Source organism: Muntiacus reevesi, chromosome 16 (genome assembly GCF_963930625.1).
Source record: "Muntiacus reevesi chromosome 16, mMunRee1.1, whole genome shotgun sequence".
In the NCBI taxonomy this organism is placed as follows: domain Eukaryota; kingdom Metazoa; phylum Chordata; class Mammalia; order Artiodactyla; family Cervidae; genus Muntiacus; species Muntiacus reevesi.
The window spans coordinates 52,287,468-52,303,995 of NC_089264.1; the positions used below are offsets into that span (position 1 = coordinate 52,287,468).

The 16,528-nt window shown below is 38.9% G+C and overlaps 1 protein-coding gene across 2 annotated transcripts in view; it reads right to left on the reverse strand.

Moving 5' to 3' along the window:
- Positions 1-16,528, reverse strand: part of ARAP2 (ArfGAP with RhoGAP domain, ankyrin repeat and PH domain 2) — a 186,895-nt gene that overhangs the window by 165,588 nt on the left and 4,779 nt on the right. For both annotated transcript variants that reach the window (XM_065907507.1, XM_065907508.1), the window contains exon 2: positions 4,747-5,795. In XM_065907507.1, the coding sequence (XP_065763579.1) occupies positions 4,747-5,696 (950 nt within the window). In that variant the 5' untranslated portion in view covers positions 5,697-5,795. The remainder of the gene's footprint in view (positions 1-4,746; positions 5,796-16,528) is intronic.

Genomic DNA, 16,528 nt, shown 5'->3' on the forward strand with positions numbered 1-16,528 from the left:
TTAAGAAAAGCAGTAGTTATCATCCTGTTTTGTTATTATGCTTTGGTGATCTTGGTAAAGTTATTCAACAGGCCTGAGTCCAATTTCCTCATTTACTAAAGGGGAATAAAAACAAGGTCTGCTGCCTAGGAATATTATAAGGACTAATGAGATGATGCTTTTAAAGAGCATAAGGTGTGCCTTATACAACACAAACACTCAGCTAGAATGAGACAACTGTTTTATTAATTAGAGAAAAGAATGGTTGGTCTTCCTGGTAAACTGATAATATGCACAACTGTTTCTTAAAGTCCTTAAAAGTATGAACAATCTTTGTTTGAAAGAGTAAAATAAGTGTCACCAATGTAGTAGCAGAATAAATTGTATTTTTTTTTTATTTAGTAAAATACCATACAGCAGATACTGCATAAAATACATGCATAATACATGTGAACAACCTTTAAAGGATGTGAACAACCTTTAAAATAACATTATGTGAACCAAGTTTCAAAAAAATAACTAACAAAGTGAATCTTCAACTACCTATAGATGTTATTTGTTCTCATATTTTTAAATCACTAAAATTGCCATGAAAAGCAGTGGCATAAATGCTAATTAATGTTAAAGATACCTCTTTATAATCTACACTTACCCATTACGTGGGCATGACAATCATGCCAAAAAAAAATCAATTATACGCCCCAAATGGACCATATCATTACACAGAATGTTTGTTTAAAAAAAATACAATTCTTACAATTCGTAACAGACTAACTACAACAGACTAACTACAGGTCATTATACAATTGAATTCAAAAGAAAAACACTGGAATCACTAGCAGCACGGGAAAGCTGTTTTGAGGTTTACATAATGTCTAACTAAATCACACAAATCTGAATTCAGAGAACGTGAGGGCACATTAACTACAGCTCAGATGAAGAATATGAAATGTATAATGAACAAATAATTGAGTCTCAATTTACAAAATTCCAAAAAAAGTCCTTAGGATAAGAATAAAAAATCACAGAAGGATTACAACACAAAAGCCTACATCATTACTGTAAAACTTTTTTCATCAACTAGCAGAAGCTTTAATTCAAAAAAAATTTTTTCAAACAAAGCAGGGCTTTCAAAATGATGAATAAAGAGTACAAATGTATCGTCTCTTCACTTGTAGAAAGTATCACACAGATAGACACCTTTATACTCTAATAGTAAGTCAAGCGATCAACTATTAATTTTGACTCATTATCTAGAAAAACAGTATGGATGAATCTATTTGCAGGGCAGCAATAGAGATGCAGACAGAACAGACTTAGGGACAGCGGGGGAAGGAGAATGTGGATGAATAGGCAGTAGTGCTGAAACATACATTACCACATGTAAAACAGATAGCCAGTGGGAATTTGCTGTATTGCTCAGGGAGCTCAACCCGATGCTCTGGGACAATCTAGAGGGGTGGGGTGGCGTGAGAGGGAGGTTCAAGAGGAAGGGAACATACGTATACCTAGGGCTGAAATGTTGCTGTTTGACAGAAACCATACATTGTAAAGCAATTGTCCTCTGATTAAAAAGAGGTTTTAAAAAGTTTGCTTCACTGTTATTGATAGACATTCAAGTCAAAATTTTGCAAATACTGAAATAATCAACTCATTTTCATAGAATTTGTAAAAAGCCATTTTAAAGGGAAAAAAATCTGAATTTTATAATGCTAAGCACTTTTTGTTTTTGCTATTTACATGAAATATAAAGGTTTTCTTGAACATGAGGATGGGATGAATTTCAGTATTTTTCTAATTCAATGTAGCAAACAGTTGTGTATTTGTATGTTTTTGTTCATATACGTTTCACCATTAAAGTCTGAAACAGCAGATCCATTTTTAATGTCTATATCATCATGTCTACGTACATGCAGAGAAAAATATCTACGATTTTTACTTTTAATAAAAAGCTCACAGAAGGCTGGTGACTTCAGGTTTAGAACTCATACTTTTGAAAAATGCCCTTAAACAGTTAACATGGGTCCTCAGTCTTAGGTTACAAAAGATGCACTCCAACCACAGTGCAACCCTGCACACCACCCTCCTCGCCTTTACCTCCGCTGTTCCTTCCCCAAAATACTCAAAGGGATGACACCTAAAAGACAGGGCTCTATGACTTGTGCCAAGGATAAAACAGTCACGTGAAATATGTATGCAAATCATTAAACTAGGGAGGAGGATAAGAAAGGTACCTCTTTCGTAGCAAAAGATACCTGAATCCTTCCTGCTTTGAGTAGGAAGGAGGATCCTCCTGGAAGGATCATTTAGACTCACAAGACACACCTATGCCTCCCAGGGAAGGGCAGCTGGTGGGGCTTGCATTCTACTTAGAGACCTCTCTAAGTCTCCTTACACAGGTCTCCTCTATGGGAGAGCCTACTGGTGAGCTGATAAGGAAGGAACCGGCTCTTCAAGGCTAGCTCTGACCTAGCCCCCAAGAGACAGGACTTGCAAAGAGATCCTGAGGTCCAGGGTCCAGCACAGCCCCACCCAACCCAGCCTTCCCGAGGATCAGACAGGAATTCAAGGGAGGAGCCCAAGGCAAGGACAAAGAGAACCCATCGACTGCATCAGATAACTTGGCAAGGGGTAGAGGGTGGGGGTCCATGTCCAGGGAGACAGAAAGCAAGCCCTCACATCAGGAACACATAGCCAGAATCGTGTTCAACAATCATACAAAACCTTTAGTGAGTAAAGAAATTAGGATAAAATCGCTGGCCACAAAGAAATATATTCTATGGTACATCAAGAAATACACTAAATATCATTTAGATGTTATTTGACTAGAGAGAATCTTGGATTACATAATCTACAGTTTCATTTATAACACTGTAGAATCTTGCAATTACTATTTGCAATTCAGGCAAGGACCACAAAGAAAAACACTGACATCTGAAAATAATTTATTTTCTCCTTTTATAGTTTGATCACCAGAAATGCATAGATACCATTTACTGTCATAATCAGCTCCTGCTAAGCTACTTACTACTAATTGTACCATAATTTCAATTCTCATTTTCAAAGCCTCAAGAATCACGATGTGAATAACTAGCCTTTCACATGATACAAAGCTTACACTTAGAACTAAATGAACATCAAAAGTTTCTCAAAAACGTATAAAAATAACACAACTTAAGTAAAACCTGAGCCCAATGTTTCCTATCTGAAGTTATCCTTATGGCTCCCGAAAGGATTCCATTCCTGCAAAGACACAGCAGACCCCTCTCATTTAAGTGTCGAAAATTAGCAAAATATGCTAAAGCTACAATGGTATACAAAAACTGGTGACTTTCTACATTCCTAAGAAATACTCCATTTCTCATATATGCCATCAACATTTTTAAGAACATTTACTAAACGAGTGGTTAAAAAAGTGTGCTATAGAATCAAATGAACTGGAATGAAATCCCAGTTCACGGCCAATGTAATCCTAGAAAAGTTAACCTAAGGCTTGGTTACCTCATAAGAAAATGGGTGAATAGTACCTATTTCAAGGGCCAGTGTGAGAATTAGTTTATAATTTTGTGGAAAATTATAAACCAAAACAGATTCCAGGTGTTCAATAAATGACAGTGCCAACGGATTTCCCAGTAAGTACTCAATACTGTCACTGGCAGCAAGGATGCCAAGATAAAGACAAAGTGATTAGGGCCTCTGCCCTCAAGGAGTTTACACTCTCCTGGAAGACACTCAACATGGTCTTGTAAACTGCCATGTTTTCTCTTGCGTATACTAAATTTCCGTATTTTCTCTTGTCAATACAACTAGGATCCAGCACTGGGGACAGAGTGGCTACAGGGGCATACAAGCAGGGGAAAGAGAATCTTGCAGAAATACACAGCCTACACCCTGCACAGGAATCTGTCATTGCATTTGGTGCCACAGCAGTAAGGGTTGAACTTAACCTCATGATTCCTAGCAGAGACAAGTGTTAGATTTTAGTGACTAGGAAAAGAAAAAAAAAAAATCTCACCACAGCCCTGGAGGAAACCACATCTTAGGTGTAATTTTGAGAAACGGTTGAAAGCAGTCTCTGCAATAAGCCAGCTCCTCTCTGACTCCACAGTTACCCCAGGGTACCAAAGACCCAACAAGTCGTTAGGACCCCTCTTTAGAGTTCCAGTCTCCAGCTCACTTGGTCTCACACTGTAATGCTACTACTGTTTACAAGTCTTCTGCATTATACTTCAAGCCCCTCTATCCCTCTCTACTTCCTCCGCTCCTGGTACTGTCACCAGTATCAAGTCGGTGCTCACTAGATGCGTGTTGAATGATTCATTGGTGCCAGTAATTGTGTTAGGCAGTAGAGAGACAATCATAGAAACATGGTCCTCCCCCCAAAAGCACATAACCTAGGGTCTCCTAGGGGAGACAGAGTCAGCAATTCAAATATAAGTGCACTCATGGAAGAATGTCATACTAGATATGGTGGAAGGTTCCACATACTAGATATGGGATGGAATATCCAGGTAGAATTAGTGGAAGGGAATTCCACCAATTAAATAGGAGAAAGTTAGAGTCCCAGGCAGTTACAAGTTGGAAACAGACTCTGGGTAGTGATATACAAGAGAAATGACATGATGAAAAGTTTTAGAAGAAAAGAAAAGGTTGGTTGAACAGGTAAACTAAAATGTCAAATTTATAAAGAACACAGAAAAGAAAATTGTTAGAACTAGCTACATTCCCCAAAACTGAATACACACAGCCTATGATAAAAATTCCTACCTCCCTGAAATTCCCTTCGTTGATCCTGGAATCTCTGGTACCGGCCGATGTCTTAGCAGAAAAGATCGAGATGGTCTTGAAACCAACTTGCTACGACTTCTCATAGGTGTTAGGACTGGTGATGATGGCACGTACAAATCATTTACAACCATTTCTCCTTGAAACTGAAAGAATGGTGATGGTGGTGAGCTTTCTAATAAAACGTTAGTTCCATTTCCAGAATTTGCTTCTGATACTGAAGAGTCATGGGAGGAAAGGAATTCAAGGTCTGCATTGGGAAGCTTGCCTACATTTTCTGAAATCAAATCAACTCTTTCTGTTTGTTCCTCAGTAGTACAGCCCACAGTCTTCTCTGTCATCAAAGATTCTACTTTGGTAATTTCACTACCAAGTAAAGAATCTTGAAAAGAACCTGAATTCGAGTGTGGTTCGTCTTCTGGAATGGGAAAGTTGTGTGTAGGAAGAGTCAGCTTATCATCTGATTTAAGGGACTGGCTATTTTCCACACAAACCTCATGTTCTCCAACATTTTTTGTAACAGTCTCCAACTGTATAGGGCTAGATATCTGAACACTGTGTGAATCTGAAAATTCTAAGCAGGTATTCTGAGCAGAAGATGGAGCCTGGTGATCCTTCGAACTCTCATCATTCTTCTTCGTTTTGTGAATATTTGCATATATTGGGATATCTTGCATTTTTGACAGGATTATCTGTAACTGTTTAAGTATCCTCCTCCGGTGTCCTGTAGGTGATATTCCAACTTTGAGGAGCACGCTGTCGTTTATGTCTGCACAGTCCCTCACATTATTAAAACCAAATTCACGGAAGTTTAAGAGGTACTGCTCCAAATTAATGCTCATTAGGAAATCTCTGATATCAACATTCACTTCACTGACTGAGGACATAATGGTGGCTTCATCACTAGGCAAAGTTTGAAGAAGCAGTACCATGCAACACACACATGGGAGGTGCACTTCTGTAGTGGGTTTTCCTCTGACTTATCTCAAAACTGCTGTTCTCTCCACAGTGAATGCTTTATGTGCGTGAGCCTAGGAAAAAAGAAGAAAAGAAAAAGCAATTTATTAGGACATTTTTGGCAATAAAACTAGTTTTACATTATAAACGTTCTCTGAAGAAAGTCACAACAGAAATAAGGATCACTACTTGCACTGGCTAAGTCTGGAAACTTTGCATGCCCTAGAAAGTCACTTCCTAGGTGGAGTGTGAAGGGATGGGACAGGAATGCTATAGTAGTACCAAATGATGATTTTCAAAATGGTTTAAAAAAAAAGATTCTTAAATGTACATTAAACATGTGTCCAAAAATTTTATTCACTAATTAATGAGGGAACCAGTAAGGTGGTAGGGCTAATTCCAAGATCATTTGTTGAACAGGTTTATATATATAGTCCATCAGAAAATGTTTTTGTGTTTTTAGTTCTAGAATAAGATGGGTAGGTTACATATATTAAAAAAAAAAAAAAAAAAACACCTGGTTAGTGATCTACAGGGCAATAAAACCATAACCTTTGGGGATATCTTTCCACTGGACAAAAATCTATAAGCCAACAGGTAACTTCCCAGTTCAGGATTCTAATCAAATAGTAAATAGCAGGTGAACACAAGAATTAGAATATCCTTGGGGTGTGCCTGTTAAACACCCTCAACAAGGCATCCCGGGAACATGCTACACATTCTTTTGATTTCCAAATTTTAGAAAATTTTTCTTAACAGTACCTAATAGATATGAGTAACCCCATCCTTTACTATACTTTCTTCAAAGACTCACTCCAAAAGCATAGTTAGAACATATTTCTCAGGTCAATGGTTTTCGCTTCAAAATTGCAGCAGCATTATATATGCACAATATTGTATAAGACAAGACTAGATGAACAACTTTACATTAGATAACAGGAAGTAAGTTAATGTGAAAGGAAAAGGAAAAAGTTTAAAGGTCACATTTTCCTTTATACACAGCAGATTCACATAAGTTCACTTTTCTTACAAATATCGTTCAATTCTTTAAAAAGTTGATTTTTCCAGCTGTTGTTTATATGGCTGCGTTGAGTTTGTAAAAGTGTATGGTATATGCAGATTTCTATACATTATGCATCAGGAAAAAAGAAAAAAAAGTACAGAATATGCGTGATGACCATTGCTGTTTAGTCACCAAGTCATGTTTGATTCTTTGTGACCCCGTGGACTGTAGGGGTTTTCCCAGGTGAGAATACTGGAGGCGCCTCTGTCCATGGGATCTCCCCTACTGGAGTGGGTTGCCCTTCCTTCTCCAGGGGATCTTCCCAACCCAGGGATCAAACCCGCATCTCCTGCTTGGCAGGTATATTCCTTACCACTGATTCACCTGGGAAGTCAGCATAATGACTATACACTGAAGTAATAAAATGAGACACAGTGAAATCAGGTATATTCATTGCAGCAAGCAGAGATGCCGTGTTTCTGGAAAAAACTGCATCTCAAAGTAGCTCTTCAGAAGACACAACTCAAGAGTCTCCATGTGATACATGCCAACTGCCCATAAGATGTTGCCCCAACTCTTCTAAAACTTTAGCCAACACTGACAAGTGAGTACACCAGAAATAAAAGGGAAAACATATACTATTTAGGCAGCACCTCGGAAACAAAGAAATAAAAGTCACAAACAAGAGAGGAAAGACCATTTACAGCTATGGCTGATTCATGCTGATGTCTGATGGAAACTAACGCAATTCTGTAAAGCAATTATCCTTCAACTAAAAAAAAAAAAATTTAATTAAATAAAAAAGAGAGATGAAAGATAGGAAATGCCTGTCACACTCAAAATAACAACACGTCAGGAAAAAAGCTGGGAGTTAAACCTCAACACCATATATGAACCTAATTCCCAGATACATTATTCCTGTCCACGTAATTATTTTTTTAATCCCATTATTTAGTTTTGTTTGCCCATTACAAAATGGAAATAATTATTACCAAAGTGGCAGCAAGTTTTGATACTGGGCTCTAGAACTGTGAGAAAACATGAAGAAATATATTTCTCCACCTTCCTCACCACAGTTCAGGCCCTCCTGTATTACACCTCTTGCCTAAATCACCGCAATCATCTCAACAAACCCCTCAGCCCATGTGCCCCTAAACCACTGGAAGTCCAAATCTGGCCTGTCATTCCACACCCTGAACAGAAGAGGCTAAGCTTCGTGGGGTGCCATATCACCCCAAGCCTGGTCTCAGCTCTGAAAATAAAAGACAATAGTAGCTACTATTGATGTAAGTGGCAGCGATGCTCCAGATACTGTACCTCAGATGTATTTCTGCTGCTAGGGAGACGTTTCCACTACTGACTGCAGGTCAAGTTTACCCTGTGCCACTTCACTGACTTCAGCTCATCATTAGTAATTATCACTTCCCCCAGGCCCCATACCTTTTACATACGCTGTAAGAAGAGCTGGCAGATCTACACACTTGGCCAAATCCTCTGCACCGTTTACAATTTTGGACAGGCAGATATTACTCCCTCTCTGAGAGCTTCCTATCAACCTCTTGAAATAGAATGAATCACTCCTTTCTCCATCTCCTATGCTAGGATTCTAGAGATCTGCAAAGCACTTGAAACATGTTTAGGAGATGGGAGACAGACCAGTAGCAATGGTGGGAGTGGTTCAGAAGCCCATGTTGTTATTTTTTTTCATGTGTGTGCATGTGTGAGCCTTTACAATTTAATATACCAGCCTCTTCTGTCTCTTACACATAAAGTTCCTGAGTGGCTGACTCAAGCATGGATACACCAAATGTTCGAACCAATACCACCTCACTCTGGTATCATGGGCATGCTGAATAAGGTTAATGAACTAGATTCCTTCTTGTGACCTGGAAGAGGCTCTCTCCCACAGGCCCCACCTCTCTGCACGTTCATGTAGGCTCCATCCTCCAATCATTGGGCTTTTTAACTGTCTGACTATCCAAGAGTGTTCACAGACCCACTTCTTCAGAGGCTTCAGGCCCCCAAACACATCATCAGCTGCAAAGAGATGGGCACCCCTAACTACAACAGTCTCCCAGGCAAACTCCTTAACACAACATCAAGCCCTGCATGTTCTGACCTCCACTTGGGCACCAGACACAAATGCCATGTTCTAGGTTCATGGCTCTCCTGGTCTCAGTGAGTGGATCTGCCTTACCGCAACAACTGTAAATAGACCCAAGAATCGATGTTAGTGACACATGCCAAAGATGACTGAGACGCACAAAAAAATTTGGTTCGGTTTTCAATTCCTCACACCTGAGCTGAAGTCCATCGCTCCCCCACCCCAGGAGATGGATGTCCTTCCTAAGAGATTGCCCAGGAGTCTGCAGTATATTCAATTTCCACCCTCCTCCACTTTCACAGGCATATATCTGTGTGTCTGTTTCCTTCCCCATAAAATAAACATGTTCAAAGGAACCTCAGTGCTGGTGAAGATTACATGAGACAATCCACTCCAAGTGCTAAAATAGTGCTTAATCCCCAGCAAGTGCTTAGCACATATTCACTTCCATCATTATAATTACCTATTTTCATCACTAAGTCATTAACTTCCCACAGTTGAAATCGTTCCCATTCTTTGCAATGTAACTCAAATGCTATTTCCTTCATAAGGTCTCTACTGAGCAAGAAATAAACTCTCTTCACTGCATGACTACAGCATTTACTGCTCAGTATTTATTCACATTCTGTTGACTCCATGTTAACCTATAGAAACGGGATAGTGCAGTGTGATAGCCAGGATTTGGGAGCTGGGCACCCTTGGTCAAATTCCAGTATTTAACCTCTGTGCCACAGTTTTCTCATCAGGAAAGGAGCGGTAAGAATACCTACCTGATGACGCTTTTTGTAAAGCGTCAAGAATACCAATGGCACACAGCAAATGTTAAATAAGTATCTGTCATCATAATTATGTTTATTATCCCACAATAAACTAATAAACCTGCCAAGATGATGACTAGCCAGTATAAGCTGCCCAATAAATGACAAATTACTTATTTGTAAACATAGTACATGATGTATATATACAGTACACATTTAGAGAATACATAGATAGTTGGCATTACAGATGTGAATGTACATTTGCCCATGCTATCCTGACCTCCTTCCAAGAAAGTAAAAGGAAAACAGAAGTAACATTTAGGAGTAACTTCTATATGCCCAGCTTTTAGTATCACTTAACAACCATGATCTTATCTCCCTGAGCTCTACCTTGGAGGCGCTACGAATACCAACTGCTTCTCATCATCCCCCTGCTCACATTCTAGCCCAAGCCACTATTTTGTCTTTCTTAGACCACTGCAAAGCCTTCCGACTGATATCCCAGATTCTATCCTGGCCTCCTGCCTTCACAAGCAGCATATTCTCAATACAACAGCCAGAATGATTCATTTTATAACAAAAGTCACATCACATCACCCTTTGCAACTACCTAACTTCATCTTCCCTGGCTTTGCCTGAAGCCCCCCATCACTCAATCATCACCAAGCTGGCTTCAGTCCTATTTCTACCACATGATTCCTACTTCTCACTCATCTATCTCTTTCAAATCTACTTCCCAACATACTCCCATGGCCCATGGCTCACTCCATCACTTGAGCAGGTCTATGCTCAAATGCGTGCTGGCAGAGTGGCCTTCCCTAGTGCCCTTATGGATACAGCATGCCCTGTGCCTCAGCATTCCTTACTCTTGCTTTCTCTATCTTCATGGCATTTGTTACTATGTGACATCTGTAGACTTCTACCAGAGGACAGAAATCTTGTCTATGGTTCACTGCTGAAGGTCTTAACTTTGAAAACCATCAGGCACATAAAAGGTGTTCAACAAATGTTTGCTGAAAGACGCCCTATCAACTTTGAGATGATTGAAGGTAACAAGTGGAAAGTACAAAGTTTTAAAGTTTTGTCTATTTAGGTCACCAAGCTCCAAAGGAGCTCAAATACAGATTTCCCCAATCCATCTAATCACTACAAGTGATCCTAGAATCAAGAATCAAGGGGAGAGAAGGGTTGGCAGTAGGGCAGCTGGAAGCATTCCAACCAACCTAAAGGACTTTTAAAAATTCATCAAACAGAATAAAATATCTAAGAATAAACTTAACCAAGAAGGTGAAAGATCAATACTCTCAAAACTATATAATACTGATGAAGGAAAATGAAGATGATACAAAGAAATCCCACATACATGGACTGAAAGAATATCACCAAAATGGTCATACCACCCAAAGCAATATACAGATTTAATGCAATTCCTACCAAAATACCCAATACATCTTTCACAGAACTAAAACAAATAATCCTAAAGTTTACATGGAACCACAAAAGACTCCAAATTCCCAAAGAAATCTTCAGAAAATGAACAAAGCAAGAGGTATCACAATGTTTGACTTCAGACTATACAACAGAGTTATAGTCAACAAAACAGCATGATACACAAAAACAGACACATAGGTCAATGGAATAAAATAGAGAGCCTAAACACAAACTCATACACTTATGGCTAATTAATCTATGACAAAGAAGGCAAGAATATACAATACAGGAAAGACAGTCTCTTGTTTAATAAGGAAGTGCTGGGAAAACTGGACAGCCTCACTAAAATCAATGAAATTGGAGCATTTTGTCACACCATATACAAAAATAAACTCAAAATAGATTAAAGACCTCAATGTAAGACTGGAAACTATATAACTTGAAAAGAACACAGGCAGAACACTCTGTGACATAAATCATAGCAGTTTTGTTTTTTTTTTTTTATCTGTCTCCTAAGGCAAAGGAATCAAAAGCAAATATAAACAAATGGACTTCATCAAACTTAACCTTTTGCACAGCAAAGGAAACCATCCACAAACTGAAAACACAACCTACTGAACGGGATAAAATATTTGCAAATGATATGACCAATTACGGTTATAGCTCATATATTCAATAGTAAACTCAATATCAAAAACACAAATAACTCAGTTAAAAAGTGGACAGAAGACTGAAATAGATATTTCACCAAAGACGACTTATAGATGGCCAACAGGAACATAAAAAGATGCTCAATATTGCTAATCAGAGAAATGCAAATCAAAACCAGAGTGGGATATCACCTCACACCGGTCAGGATGACTATCATCAAAAAGAACCCGAATTACAAACGTTGGCAAAGATATGTTAAAAAGGGAACTCTCATACACTGTTGATGGGAATGTAAATTGGTATAACCACTGTGGAAAACCAGAACAGAGGCTTCTCAAAAAAACAAAACAAAGAACTACCATAGAATTCAGCAATTCTACTCCTGGATATATATCCAAAAAACAAAACACTAATTTGAAAACATACATGCACCCCAATGTTCATAGCAGCATTACTTATAATAGTCAAATACAGAAGCAATCTTCGTGTCCATCAATAGATGGACAGACAGACAAGATGTGATATATATACACATGGAATACAAAGGAATGTTGCTCAGCTATACAAACAAAGAATGAAATGCTGTCATTTCCTACAATATGGATGCACCTAGACGGTATTAAGCTTAGTGAAAGAAGTCAGACAAAGACAAATGAATGTGACAAAACAGGGACAGATTCACAGATACAGACAGGAAACCAGTGCTTAAGTGAGGGGAGGGGAGTAGGAAACGGCAAGACAGGGGTAGGCGATTAAGAAATGGTATTTCCTCGCTAAGATCTTCCCAACCCAGGGATGGAACCCTGGTCTTCTGAATTGTAGGCAGCCTACTGCACAACAGGCAGATTCTTTACTAACTGAGCCACCAAGGACATGTGTAAAATAAATGAGCAAGGCAGATACATTGAATAGCATATCCATTAGTTTGCAATAACCTTAAATGGAGTATAATTCATAAAAATTGTACAACTGAGACTAATATTGTAAATCAAGTATACTTCAATTAAAAAAAAATTACAGGTTGGGACAGCCACCCTCCCTCCAAATACCTCAAGCAAGAAAAACCACCACAGTAAACCACTTCCCACTACCCATCCCACCACCCACTACCAGTGTAACTTTGTCATATTCCCCAGTTAAACAAGGAAAGAAAATAACTTAAAAACTTGGGTCACTTCATTAAATCATAAAGTCATTAAGTATTCAGTGCTGACAACTTTTAGAATCACTTCTGCCTGATTTTAGTTATTATCTTTGGGGAGGGAAAAAGTAGCAATAGTATAACTGAATTCAGTCAAATTTAATCTATTTCTTTAAAAAAATATACCATTTAAAAATCATAAACACAACCTTACAGTATTTAGAAACCTGAAAATGTGCTGAAATAATAGACCTAACAATCATAGGATCACAGGACCGAAAGGAGCCTTAAAAATGTAAACTAAATAAGTTAGGCTGGCACATGAATATAGAGACTCTTCAATGTCATCAATTCAAGTCTTAGAGATTCTAAAAACAATGGAAGTTTATTGTATACCAAAACAGTCATCCCCAGTTGAGTGGGAATCAAGAAACGTGTGAGAAATCACTTTTGTTGCTCACAGTGACTGAGGGGTACCAGTAAATAGGAGAGTTGACTGACTCACGACATCCTAGTGGTAAAGAATCCACCTGCTAACCAGGAGACAGAATGAGATGTGGCTTTGATCCCTGGGTTGTGAAGATTCCCTGGAGGAAGACATGGCAACCTACTCCAGTATTCTTGCCTGGACAACCCCGTGGACAGAGCAGCCTGGCGGGCTACAGTCCATGGGGTCGCAAAGAGTCGGACAGGACTGAAGTGACTTAGCACGCATAATGATACCCAAGGCAGAAACCTCAGGCACAATTGTTACTCCTCCAAATCTCCAGAGCTAATCAGCTATCCCCCAAGGATACCTGGCACTAAAGATGATGAAAGGAAATGTCCCTGATTTCAAGCGATTTATGTGGAGAAATAGCTTATCTCTTACAAACTTCGGGAGCTCCATATAAATAACACACTGAATTAGTGAGTTCAGGCTACAGGTCTTAATAGAATTCTACTTTTGCTTCGGTACAGAATACAGTCACAAGAAGGAGGTATCACTGTATTTCACATCAAACAAACTTATTGTTTAATACTAAGATGTTAACTTCACATAGTCATAAAGACGAACCGTTCCACTCTGCTCCCCACAGCCATGCAGAAGAGGAAGTGGTTTTGAGAAAGCACGCTCGCTGTCATTACTCTCTCCCATCGTATAGGGCAAATTACAAAGGTCAGAGATCAAGAATTCTATGCTTCTAGTCTAAGTCCTTACATCCTTGGTGTCAAATTGGCTGGTCATTTAGTATGCCTGTCCCCCACCACTGGTCACCTACCTTATCTTGTGATAACACTGCCCCCAGTTAACCCCTTACAGAAAGCCCAGTTCCCTCAACTCTGAACCATGGTCATCCACAGGCTCTTTCCTCCACTGCCCCAGGTTCTCTACATTGAGCCCTCTTTCCCCTTCATCAAAACACATCCATCCTCTTTCATTCTCCCTCAGACTTCTATTGCTAACGATAACAGCCAATATCTGTGGAGTGATTGCAAACCAACTTTATAGGATCTCATTTAATCCTCACAGTTGCTTGAGGAGGAAAGCCCCATGTCCAAAGCCAAACAGCAGAAAAACAGTGGATAAGTTTCAGAATTCCAAGTCAGACTCTACAACCTGTGCTGTTAACTGTGATGCCTCCTAATACCTATGCAATCGATTTAACAGTAGGAAGGGACCAAGGACTTCCTATTTTCCCTCTCATTTGACTGTTCTACCATACATAAGCGTTTAGAGTCTCTAGGGAAATGCTGCTGACCTACACCATCCCTTGCAAACTCAAGTTATATAAGCCTTTGCAGCTGTGAGCATATGCGTCCATGTAGGTAAGTAAATACGGAAGCCTAAAGTCATTTACTTTTAATTGTTTGAGATACTCAGGCCACAGTACACAAAGCACGGTGCTCTAGAGTCAGGCTGCCTGAACTCCAACCCAGCCCTTCCCACTCGTTTTCTATGTCCCTGAAGATAGTTAACTTCCCTTAAGCTCAGTTTCCTGGTCTGTAAAATGAAGATAAAATAGCTGCTATGATTTCTGCTAGAATTAAACAAGTCAAATACATAAGGCATATAGAAAAGCACCTGGCATGAATTATAAGCGTACAAAAAATACTGGCTAATTCAACCATGGCATATAATATTGTAGTTGATCATATTCATACTGTATTATGGCACTTGGTGTGACTGGTACTTGGTGTGATTCTCCTGCCTGCATCATAAAATTACATTCCTTTCAATTAGCACCATCAATTATTCTTCTAATAAACCTACAAAGCACCTCACACAGCAATAAACAGTTTCATTAATTTAGCAAACTATAGATGTCGTTATAGTAATGAGAATGAAGATTTTTACCTGAAGACTTTAGACATCACAGTGATGTCCAGTGATCGTAGCTCTGCTGTGCAATACCTGCATGAACTTGGGAAAGTTCCTTTATTTTTCTGAGACACACTGTGGTCATCTGTAAGCAGTGACAATAAATGCCAACCTCACAAGACTCTTTTGAGGATGAAATGAGTAAATATGCATAAAGATCTTAGTTCCTGGCAAGCAACAAGCACTTAATTAGTGGCTGCTGGATGGAGAGTAACAGAGGTTTGAGCTGAAAATAGCCAGGCTCCAGGCAAAAGCCTTCCACAGCTTGGATCAAGGAGAAAAGACTGTTCTAAGTCTTGCTTTGATTATTTTATTTTCTGTGCAATCTGAAAGACAATTCTTTCAAAATCAAGAGTATCCATTTCACAGCGAGTGAAGGCCAGTAGTGACCATTCCTTGACTTTCAATGAGTTTATTACTAGCCTAAGTAGTACCTGGGTTTAGGTGTTTTCGATAACATCCCAATAAGTTATGTGGCTTGAAACACTCCTTAGCTTCAGTCCCTTGTCTTTCAAGCTGTCTATCCAGATTTTAAGTTAATTGGCTGATGTTTGAGACTTGTTTAAAATTCAGAGATCTTTAAAGCAGGGCCACAGTTCTTAGGCAAGCCTTTTCCCAAGTTCCTACAAGAGCAGGAGTGGGGGAAAGTCATAAAAACCAAAGCCCACATGGCAGGCAGCAGAGGACACCTACCTGAGTGCCCCTGAAGCTTGCTCATTCCAGCTCCCTCCCACCCACATCTGTGTCCTGGCAGCTGAAAAGACACTCAGACCCTTTAGGATTCTTGATAGAAGCACAAGTACATACATACTCTTCAGGATTCTGTTCTATTTCATGCTACATTGAACATACCTTTAATGTTTAATTGGCTGAGACACAAACTTGTGTGATATTATACTTCAATAAAAAGATTTTAAAATGTACACTTATGATACATGCACTTTTATATATCAATTTTTAAATCTGGATACAAATGTATCTAAGTCTTGCTTTGATTATTTTATACAAATACAAAGTGGAGATACAAATGTATTCTCCACTATTTCTCTGAATTTGAGTCACATTTTTTGACTAACAACCAGATGTTTCAAAATAGCCTACTGTGAATGGCTTCCTCTCTTAGCATTTATAAATAGCACCCTGACCTCTTTTCCAACTGAATTTGAGGGCTTGTTCCTATTGGCTCTGTAATTATCTAAGTCTCTTTTTTCTTAGGTAAGAAGATATCTCAGCAAGTGTCTCTTAACTGATTGACTCACTTATTAACATTTATTCATTAAATAAATATTTAAGGATCGCTAATTACTCTCTCCAAGATAACATAACAGGGAGAAACATTTGCAGTTCAAGATAACAC